This window comes from Petaurus breviceps, unplaced genomic scaffold (genome assembly GCF_028583685.1).
Source record: "Petaurus breviceps papuanus isolate PSGF00001 unplaced genomic scaffold, PetGlider_PUasm1.0 90849, whole genome shotgun sequence".
Lineage (NCBI taxonomy): Eukaryota > Metazoa > Chordata > Mammalia > Diprotodontia > Petauridae > Petaurus > Petaurus breviceps.
The window spans coordinates 14,248,023-14,259,660 of NW_027187361.1; the positions used below are offsets into that span (position 1 = coordinate 14,248,023).

The 11,638-nt window shown below is 37.3% G+C and overlaps 1 protein-coding gene across 5 annotated transcripts in view; it reads right to left on the minus strand.

Moving 5' to 3' along the window:
• The window catches only part of CSF2RA (colony stimulating factor 2 receptor subunit alpha), a 65,153-nt gene that overhangs the window by 17,787 nt on the left and 35,728 nt on the right, over nt 1–11,638 (minus strand). For all 5 annotated transcript variants that reach the window (XM_069072896.1, XM_069072899.1, XM_069072895.1 and 2 more), the window contains 6 exons: nt 7,157–7,263; nt 3,384–3,520; nt 2,657–2,786; nt 2,238–2,364; nt 1,972–2,150; nt 1,115–1,242 (listed from right to left, as the gene is read on the minus strand). In XM_069072896.1, the coding sequence (XP_068928997.1) occupies nt 1,115–1,242; nt 1,972–2,150; nt 2,238–2,364; nt 2,657–2,786; nt 3,384–3,520; nt 7,157–7,244 (789 nt within the window). In that variant the 5' untranslated portion in view covers nt 7,245–7,263. The remainder of the gene's footprint in view (nt 1–1,114; nt 1,243–1,971; nt 2,151–2,237; nt 2,365–2,656; nt 2,787–3,383; nt 3,521–7,156; nt 7,264–11,638) is intronic.

The window sequence follows — 11,638 nt, forward strand, 5'->3', positions numbered from 1 at the left end:
CTTTCTTTCTTTCTTTCTTTCTTTCTTTCTTTCTTTCTTTCTTTCTTCCTTTCTTCCTTTATTTCTTCCTTTCTTTCTTTTTCTTCCTCTTCTTTATTTTTTCTCTTTCTTCTTTCTGTCCTTCTTCTTCCTTCCTTCCTTCCTTCCTTCCTTCCTTCCTTCCTTCCTTCCTTCCTTCCTTCCTGCCTTCCTGCCTTCCTGCCTTCTTTTCTCTTTCTTTCAATGTTGGAGATTTAAATGAATTCATATAGACTTTCCCTCTTTCCCCTGGGGTGTTTTTGCATGACAAAAACCATTTATTTACTTGGCTTGGTAACTGGTTTTAGTGCATCATCCTGTGCTCTTCCCATAAGAATGTCTACGAAACCAGAAGCATGTGTGAATTGATAGCTATTCTTTTTTAAAAAATTATCTTATTTTTAATTTATGGGATAAAAACATCTCTATAACATAGTATAATAAAAATGACTGCACTGAAACTACAAATCTATTATGTACAACTTACTTGCCATTCCATTTAAATATATAATTATCATGTAAATTTCTTTTCCCCCTCCCCCCAACCTAGAGAAAACTACCATTAGACACAAATATGTATTACATACAAAACCATTCTATACATACTTCTACTTGTCAGTCCTTTCTCTGGATGCAGGTAGAGTCTTCCTTCCTATGTCCTTTGTAGTTAATTTAGGTCTTAGTAATAGTCAAAATGACTTGATTCCTTTTTAATTCTAGAATTCAATTAAATGTCTTCTGGGTTCATGAGGCAAAACAAACAAATAAACAAAAAACAAAAACAAACAACCCTTTTTTTTCTCTTTCCTTCAGAGAATCTCCTCACAGATGGGTGAAACATTGCCCACTTCACTGCATCTACAGCTAACATTATCTTAGGCAGTTCTAAGTCAGTTGATCAAGTGTTGGTCAGCAGGGTCACCAGGATTTTCCTGTAACCAATCAGGTTTGCCCCAGTATTCAAGGGTGTTGCTAAAGCAGTCCAATGAAAATAGCATGGATTTCTTCCTTCAGGCCTCTGATGTACCTTTACACAGAGCAGAAATCACAAGTAAAAAGTGGGATAAACAAACATTTCAAAGCATCTCATACTTGCCTGTATGTGAAGCTGGTATTTAAATTCAGTGTCACCAATAGTATGTGTTGTTTTAGGTTTCTGCCACCGTATGAGACAATTTGACTTTGAACAGTTCACAGTGATGTTAGTTGGTGCAACCCAAATTTCTGCAACCCAAAATTCCAAGAAAATACAAATCAGAGAAGCTCCCCTAAACATCTTTTCTTTGCTCCTTTTACCACTTGATAAGCCTGACTGGACCACCATATTCAATTGTAAGAAGCTTGTGAATGGGATTCATCCTTGTAATTCACTTAGCACCTAGACGATACCTTACACATAGTTTCTCACTAAATGTTTGTGAATGAATGTGTGTCATGTTAATTCCAGCTACCTGCTAAAGTCTGACAGCAATCCTCTTTTCCCTCCCTCCTTCCTTCCTTCTGCCCTCACCCTTTCCCTTCTCTCTCTCTCTCTCTCTCTCTCTCTCTCTCTCTCTCCTCTTTAAGTAGCTTCATCCACTCTCTTAGGTTCAATTATTATCTTTACATAAATGTTTCTGAGATCTATATATCCAGTCTTGGTCTCTCTCCTGAGCTCTAGTCCCACATCAAAAACTATCTTTTGGGCATTTCAAACTCTCAAAACCAAATAGAACTCATCTTGCCCTCAAAATGTACATCTATTAAAGACTTTATTATTTCTTTCAAGGATAGTACCATCCTTCCAGTCTCACATGTTTTCAACCATGGCACTGTCCCATGCAACTCATCCTTTCTTATCCCATATATCCAATCACTTGCTAATTCTTGTCAATTCTAAATAAATATGTTATCAATATGAATATATCTTTTGACTATTAATGTATAGGTAAGGTCATATAGTTTACTTCTCACCTATTGATAATAGTGAAATTTTCTTAGAACAATAATTTTTTATTTTTACTCTTTTGCTGCTACCAGTTACAAGGAAGTAACCCTTGCCTATGAATCCATCAAGTTTATCAAAGTGGCATCCAACATGCCTCTTCTGGGAATCTTTTATGTAACTAGTACATTCTCTTTCTTGTTCTCTCCTGCAATAAACCAAAATGCCTCAGATTAGTAGGATATAATACATTGCATCATAATTTTCACAATTTTCATCTACAGTTAAAACTTACTTAACATTCTGTGAATAAAGGTAATATTGGACATCATTTGGAGCCGCTCTACCTACTGTCCAAGTGCAGTTCATGAAATAAACTTTGTAAACATAACAGGAAAAATTTTTGGCAGCTGTGTCTTCTCCTGCGTAGATACAGAAAGGACACAAAATGCATTTCGAAGTTAAAATAAGATCTGATATTGATTCTTGATGGGAAACAAAAGCAAGGACTTAAAACTCAAGATTTTGGGGTGGGAGGAGCAGCTGGGTGGCACTGTGAATAGAGCACCGGCCCTTAAGTCAGGAGGACCTGAGTTCAAATCCAGCCTCAGACACAACACAAAACTAGCCATGTGACCATGGGCAGGTCACTTAACCCCAATTGCCCTACCTTCCCCCCTCCCAAAAGGGGAAAAAACCCTTAAGATTTCTTACCAGTGTCATTAAAAATGAGTCCTTTTTTGGAAGTGTTTTGATATATAGTCAGAGAATCTAGAAACATGGCTTCACGATTCAAATTACAATTAGAAAAGCCACAACATAATTTCTTGGCATTGTTTTTGTCCTGAAAACAAAAATGAAAAAGAAAACAGCACATTTACAGTAACTATTAGTAGAATCAAGGGATGTAGCTTTACCTTATTCCTAAATATTATTTTGCCTTGTTTTAATTGTGTTGCTATGAGTAAATCATGTTATGAAACTTGGTTAAAGATATAGTTTCTGTAGAACATGTTAGATTTCTGAGTGGCTGATGATGAAACCAAGGACAGTAAGTTACATATGTCTGAAAGGGTCCTTTTTAATTATAAAAGCCCCTTTTTAATAGAATTTTTCTGTTGTATATCAAAGGGTGGCCCAGTAGTTAGAACAGTGTCCCTGGAGTCAGGAAGATCTTAGTTCAACTCAAGCTTGGACACTTACTAGCCGTGTGAGCCTGGGCAATTCACTTAACACTAATTTGCCTCAGTTTCTCATCTGTAAAAAATACCGAAGAAAGAAATGGCAACCCCCCCCGCCCCCGGCATCTTTGCTGAGAAAACCATATCCATGTGATTATTAAGAGTTGGGCAAAACTCAGTAACAACAACAGGAATCAAAAACACTCAATTTCCTTTTGGTGACAATAAAAGAGGGAAATAAGACATGAAGGCATGCTTACCATCACTGGTGAATCATGTGTTTTCATTACATCTGTGGGCATTGTGATATTGTTACTGTTGTCCCAGGTTAACTCCATTTCCCTTGTATCATTTTTCAGAGTTGTGACTGATTGACCTGGTACTTTGGCTTCAAGCTCTTTAAAGAATTGTTCATTGAGATTTTAGGCCACAGATTCACTTCTCTTCTCATCTTCACTCTTGTTCATTTTTTTTTACCTTTGCCCTAGGATCTGATTCTCCCCTGCTTCCCCAAAAGTTGTGATTCCCTTTCTAAAATTCCTTTCTCCTTCATCCTCCAATTCTCATTCTTTTTGAAAAAAGATTAATTAGGTAATTTTTAGTTTTCAACACTCACTTTCATAAGCTTTTGTGTTTTAAATTTTCTCCATCTCCTTCCTCTCCCCCCTCCCCAAGACAGCATACAATCTGATATAGGCTCTACATATAAATTCACGTTAAACATATTTTCACATTAGTCACTTTGTAAAGAAGAATTAGAAACAATGGGAGAAACCACAAGAAAGAAAAAAACAAAACAACAAAAAAAGAGAAAATAGTATGCTTTGATCTCCATTCAGACTCCACATTTCTTTCTCTGGATGTGGATGCTAAGGTGGCTCTTACTCACTTCTCATTCTTTACTCCAACATTAAAACATGGCCCAATTTCCCTGATTCTCAAAAATCAGCTATAGAACTGCATGAGCTTCTCTTCAACTACAAGTGCAGGAAGCATCTTTCATTCTCTTAGCACTCAGCTTCCGGGCTCTTTTAGCTCTCCTGTCCTCTGCCTTCCATTCTTTCCACTGTATACATCTTTCAAAGTCTTCAGTGACTTCCACATGGCTAAAGAAATTATATATTACATTGTAATAATTATATATAATTGCATATTAATTATATTATATAAAGAAATCGTTTATAATTCCAAATCTGCTTAACTTTGCTGAGCTTTTAATGTTAGTCACCAATTAGATTTCCGAGTCCTCCCTCACCTTAGCTTCCAGAGTGAGGTTCCAGACTGTAATTCCCTCTTTTGATTGCATGTATTGACCATATCCTTCAGAAGTTCCTCATTAACTAATCTACAACTGGATGATCTCTCTGGGCTCTGTTGAACAGTCTATAGTTCTCAGTTTCTGGAGTATGAACCTGTTGTGCCATTGTTTCTGCTATAGTTTAGGTATTCTCATGCCTGAAGCATCTCCTTTCCACCAAATTCATATACCCACTTGCTATGCTCAGTCCAGCTCATGCAATGGCTCAATTTAAGTGATTTTTCTAACATTTCAAATCTCATGTGACAAAATAAAAGTTGTTTATCTTTCATCTATGCCCTCCCCCCATTACCCAATTTCTGTCAGAGTTAGTAACACCACCTACTTTACCAATACCCCTTTGTAGCTCCAATGCAATATTCACAGCACCTAAAACTGGCACAGTTATGAATCCTAAAATATAACAGGCTCTCCATATAAAATACAGAAGCAAAACATTTATTCAGACACCAGAAAGCTGAATCCCAAAACCAGAAAGCCAAATTCCAACACCAGAAAATGGAATCCATCCTAGAAACAAAGAAGTTAATACACCATAACACAGTAGGGAGTTGGGAACACAGTTAATACACCATACCTAGCTGTTTCCTTGCCTGCATCCTCTCCTCCCTCCAACTCTAACCACTCTTACTCCCAGCTTCCTCTCAGCTCTGCTCCACCTGTTCAGCAAACTCCTCCCACCACAGTCTCCATGTGATTACATTCAGCCTATCCAGGGGAAGGGAAGATCTTTAAAGCAGGAATGATCTTCAAATTCCCTTAGACCTATTAAGGGGCAGGGAAGATCTTTAAATTCCTATTATTATTATAATACCTTCAAGGGAAAAATCTTTGTGGCCCAAATTAACTTTTCATTTCCCTCTTCTTTTATGTTAATATTTGCCACTAGCTTCTATAAAACATGCTTCCACTTTCTCACAGACGACTCCTTTAGGCTTTCATGACTGATTCTTTTTTGAACTATAGGCTACATTATATGCCTAAAAACATTATAAAATCATGAATTTAGAGGCACTTTAGAGGTTAGCTAATCCAACCTTTTCATGTTACAGATGAGGAAACTGAGTCCCAGAAAGTTAACATAACTTGCATAAATTTGCACATGAAGTGAATGAAAGAGCCAAGATTTGAATCCAGTTCTAACAACTACAAATACACTAGTGTTTCCCTTGTCCTCAATGCTTCCTCTGAAATTTATGTCCCTTCTATTTAAGTAGTCACTGCTCTGATTAAAAGCTTTTCATAGTGGTTTTCAACAGATCAACAGAGTAGCATCTTCCAAAACTTTTATTAGACAGTGTCACTTGACTTATCTCCCAGTAGCTGGGCAGCTAGGTAGCTCAGTGGATAAAGTACTGGGCATGAAGCCAGGAAGAACTGAGTTCAAATTTGGCCTGACACACTGTGTGACTGGACAAGGCACTTGCCGCCTGCTTCAGTTTCCTCATGTTAGCATCAAATGAGAAAATAATTGCTAAGTGTTTAGTACTAAAGCAAATGCTATGTGAAGGATAGCTATTATTATATTTGTCTTTAATCTTCGTTGGTTACTCTCTAATGAATTTAGTGTCCTCTACCTTCAACTGATCATGGCGGTTCTGCCCCTGAGCCTTTGCTCAAACCAGATCCTATGTCCCAAAGAATTTCCTTCCCCATCCTAGGTCACCCTGTTCCTTTCCCTACCTTTCATAACTAATTTAAAGAGGAGGTTGTGAGGTTTCCCCTCTTCCTTTATAAATGTGTTGTTGTAGAAAATTCACTGGAAGAGAGTAAATACACTTGAGGTTTTATCCTAAGGCTGTCATTTACTCTGAATTCTTGAGAAAATTTGCTTAAATTCTATATGTTTCCAAATAGATATACTGACACCTGGTCTGTTTATCTAGCAGTCTTTCTTCTGGGTCAAAATTAGAGAAAGCATTTTTTTGGGAAGAGAAAGCATTTTTTGGAAGAGAAAGTATAAATTGTTAGGAATATAGAAGATATTGTTTATCAAACTCCCCAAATTTATCCTCTCTTCTACCACACTAAATATTCTTGAAGTATTCTTTCTACATAATAGAAATGTGATCTGCTTATTAAAAGTAGGTATTTTTTCAGTGACCATGCAATCACTGAGTGCACTCATGGCTGCTTTAGGGATCTCTCAGGTTAGGAGCTCTAAGAGATAGGCTATGAATTTAACCTACTGTTTACAGTGTCAGGGAGAGGATGGTTCTCAGTTAAGCACATCTTCCTTGTACTGCCAGATGTCTTTGCTGAAATATATGTTGCAGATAAGTGAAGCCAGCTGAAGGCAATTTGATAAAGTGGAACTGTGCTCAGCTAGGCACGGTGGTATACATTTTTGGTCCTTACTGCTGGGAAGGCTGATGGACTGTTTAAGCTTGGAAGTTCTCAGTTGCAGTGGACTAAGTTGCTCAGGTATCCTTACTAACTCTAGAACCAATACAGTGAGCACCACAGAGTAGAGGGTCATAGGGCTGCCTTAAAGGGGGGGGGGAAACTGGCTCAGGTTAGAAAAAAAAAACAGGAGGTTAAACCTTCTATGCAACAATCATTATTGGAACTGGTTTTATGAGTGGCATTCAATTCTAGACTGGGTGAAATAGGGTATCAAAGAAATGAAATGAAATAAAGGAAACTCCTCAGATCTTTGCTAATGTTCCTAGGAACACTCAACTAAAGTCACTTAATTATAATCCTATGGCTCACCCTCTTGTTCCTGCGTCAGGCAGCACACTGAGGTCAGTAACATTAATGTCCAAATCAAGACCACGAGATCAGCTGTGGAGTAGGCCATTAGGAGCAAAGCCGGGGAACTGGAAGAGAGGAAAAATCTGTCAGCAAACCCTGAGGTTTTAGAAAATCGACTCCTTTTTGTTTCTAGCCAAGAGAAGTACTGGGGGCATTCCCCAGACAGGCCATTTAGGACAATTTTGAGTTAGTTCCTACAGAGAGTTGAGGATCACATGCCCCAAACCCAGTGTTAATGTTCATTGTGAGAAATGACTGCATTTATTTTGTGGTGACGTAGTCTTCCCATCGGGCAGCTAGGTGGCTTAGTGGAGAGCGTGCTGGGCCTGAAGTCAGGAAGACTCATCAGATCGGGCCTCGACACTTACTAGCTGTGTGACCTTAGCCCAGTCACTTAACCCTGTTTTTCTCAGTTTCCTCATCTGTAAAATGAACTAGCAAAGGAAATGGCAAAGAATTCCAGTATCTCTGTCAATAAAACCCCCAAAAGGTGTCGTGAACAGTTGGACACAGCTGAAATGACTAAACAGCAGTAGAGTTCTCTTCAGTCATTTTCAATAGCTTGAAAGCACCAGTCTCACTAACCAGGTATGATGGAAGACTACATTGGATGCTTGGCTGGTCCATGATCCAACTCTGACACATGGGATAAAGAATTTGAATTTTTTCTCATTTTACATAATAGAGAAGGATTTCCACTTGGATCACAGGTTAGGTTTTCGGGACAACAGAAGTGGGCTCCATTACAAAATGAGTGTTCTGAACTGTTAGGTTATGAAGACAAGCCATGGTACATTTCCATTGTAGCTGAAGGTTTTCTCATAGAGCCAGTCAGAATTTAGCTGTTGGGACACTTTATTCCCAGATAGGATTGTTAATGATTGTTAATGAATCAGTGTCACCAACCCAAAGATGTGGACTAAGGATGGATGGCCCAACTCCATTTCTCCTACCTCCTGAATGAAGTCTTCTCTGACTAGCATAGTTTATACTAATATGTCCTTTTTCAGAATTCTAGAAACATTTACTCTATATTCCATTTATTTGAGCTCATAGTAAATGTAAAACAGGGGCAGCAAATGCCCCTACATTTGTGGGAGCTACATCTGAATTTTTATAAGGAAACTGAGGCATGAGGTACAAGAAGGCTCAGAAAGATGTACACTTTGTTTCATTTTCAACCCAGATGAGAGTAAAGTTTCAATATTACCAGCCCCTCACTCCCATCTATTTCCTCTGCATTAGTTCTTTCTTTTGTGCCCCATATTTATGAGATAATTTCTCTCACCTTTTCCTACACAATTTTGTTTTTTAGAATCATCCCACCATACACAGCTCAGCCATAACCTTTTTTTCAAACTACTTTAGTAATGATAAAAGTTTTAAGAATACTATTGCTAAGAATAATAACTAATAATTACTGCTAAAAATAACATTTTCATATATTGTAAGTAAACAGTTTAACCTTAATCATGCCTTGTAATTAGTCTTTGTAATTCTCCTAATCTTAATGATTTTCTTATATTTCTTCTGGATCTTTTATATAAAATTTTCCATTGATTCTGGTCTTTTTGTTGCAAATGCCTGAAAGTTTTTCCGTTAATCAAATGTTCATTTTTAAAAATGAGTGTTATACTCAAATTTTCTGGATAAGTTATTCTTGGATACAATATAATTCTTCAAAATAAAATGTTCTGAAATCTATGGTCTTTTAGTATAGAAGCTACTAGGTGAGGGGCGGCCAGTTGGCTCAGCAAGTAAGAGCACAGGCTCCAGTGTCAGGATGACCTGGGGATCGAATCTGGGCTCAGACACTTAGCACCCACCCAGAAACACCTGGCCATGTAACCTTGAGCAAGTTACTTAACCCCAATTGCCTAGGGGTGGCCAGGTGGCTCAGCGAGTAAGAGCACAGGCTCCAGTGTCGGGATGACCTGGTGATCAAATCCAGGCTCAGATACTTAGCACCACACCCAGAAATAACTGGCTGTGTAACCTTGAGCAAGTTATTTAACCCCAATTGCTTTATAAAAAAAATAAAAAGAAGCTACTAGGTGATAGTTTTTCTGCACTATTTAATTTTTTTTTTTTTGCTTGCAATAGTTTCTCTTTAACTTGGGAATTTTGAAACTTGGTTATGACATTCCTGTAAGTTTTCTTCCTGGGATCTCTTTCAGGTGGTGATGGGTTAATTCTTTCTATTTCTACTTTACCTTCTTGTTTTAGAACTTCAGGACGATTTTCCTTAATAATTTCTTGTGATATTGTATTGATATTGTATCAAAAATATTGATATATTTTTTATTGTAACTTTCAGGTAGACCAGCAATTCTATGTCATTTCTCCTTGATCTGTTTACTAGATCAGTTGTTTTTCTATGAGATGTTTCAGATTCTTTTCTATTTTTTCTAGTTTTATTATATCTTGGTGTCTTATAACATCATTTGATTCCACTTTCCCAATTCTAGTTTTTTTTTTTAAAGCAATTGGGGTTAAGTAACTTGCCCAAGGTTACATGGCCAGTTGTTTTGTGTGGGTGTTAAGTATCTGAGGCTGGAATCAATCCCGGATCCTCCTGACTCTGGGGCCGGCACTCTTACTCACTGTGCTGCCTAACCACCCCCCAATTCTAGTTTTTAAGAAGTTATTTACTTCCTTAAGATTTTGTATCTTGTTTTCTAGTTAGTTACCTTTTTCCATAATTTTCTTGAATTTCTTTTGATTTTTTAAAAAAAAGTAATTTTTAAAATGCTCTAAATCATTATTGATTAGAGGAATGCAAATTGAAACAACCTTGAGATATAATTTTACACCTACCAGATTGGCTAAAATGTTGGAAAGGGAGAGTGTAAAATGTTGGCAGGGATTTGGAAAAACTGGGATATTAATTCCTTGTTGGAGGAATTGTGACCTGATATAACCATTTCGGAGAGCAATCTGCAATTATGCCCAAAATGTTATTAAACTGCTTATATACCCTTTGACCTAGCAATATTACTTCTAGGTCTATTTCTTAAGATAACTATGGAAAGAGGAAAAGAACCTATATCTTCTAAAATGTTTATAGCAATTCTCTTTGTGGTGGCAAAGAGCTAGAAATTGCAGGGATGTTCATCAATCGGAGAATGGCTGAACAAGTTGTGGTATATGATTGTGATGGAATACTACTGTGCTAAAGGAAATGATGAGCTCAGTGATTTTAGAAAAACACAGAAAGAATTGCACAAAATTAGGTACAGTTAAAAGAGCAGAACCAAGAGAACACTGAATACAGTAACAGCAGTATGGTTTTAAGAAAGACCTTGATAAGTAAGCTATTTTGACTATTATAAATACCTGAATTAAGTATAAAGGACATATGAAGAAAGATGCTTTCTGCATCCAGAGAAAGAACTGATAGATAGAAGGATGTATAGAATAATTTTACATATGTGTGTGCATATGTGCATGTGTGTGTGTGTGTGTGTGTGTGTGTGTGTGATGGTAGCCATCTTGAGGTGGGGACTGGGAAGGAGAAAAAAAGAAATTTACATCATAATTTTGTTATATATATTTGAAAGGAATAGTAAGTTTTGCATAATGGATTTGCAGTTTCATGTGCAATCCTCTGCTTTATTGTACTATGTTATGGAAATGCTTGTTTTATTCCATAAATTAAAAATGAAATAACAAAAGAGAAGGCTCAGGTAAGGAAGAGGCAGTTTGGGAGAAAGGGAAGGTAAAGAGGGAGAATGAATTCAGAGTTAGGAGAATGCCTTATCCATTTGCTGCTGCTAATAGGAAACTGCTAGTCAGGAGTACTTTTCAGGAAGTGAATGCATTAATGAATGGGTCATCAAAGCACCTGTGTATTTAAACTACTAGAATGTAGATCAGTGGAGAAGAAGGGAAAGGATATTCAGGTGAGAGTAATGGTGTGAGAAAAGACAGAGAGACAGGAACATCCAACACGTGTTTTGGGGGACAAATAGCAGAACAGCCTGGGTTGAGATGAGGGTTCTTGGAAGAGAGTAATGGGAGGTAGAAATCCATGAGAGTAATGGGAGATAGGAATTGAGAGATTCCCTATCAGTCTGTTTATTGCTCCTCCTTACCACTAGGTGGCTTCTGTTACTTAGAATCATTTGCAGATTTCTAGGCCTCCCTCCTTTCCTCCCTCCTTCCCTCCCTCTTTTCTTTCTTCCTTCATTTCTTCCTTCCTTCCTTCCTTCCTTCCTTCCTTTCTTTCTTTCTTTCTTTCTTTCTTTCTTTCTTTCTTTCTTTCTTTCTTTCTTTCTTTCTTTCTTTCTTTCTTTCTTTCTTCCTTCTTTTCTTTCTTTCTTTCTTTCTTTCTTTCTTTCTTTCTTTCTTTCTTTCTTTCTTTCTTTCTTTCTTCCTTCCTTCCTTCCTTCCTTCCTTCTTTCTTTCTTTCTTTCTTTCTTTCTTTCTTTCTTTCTTTTC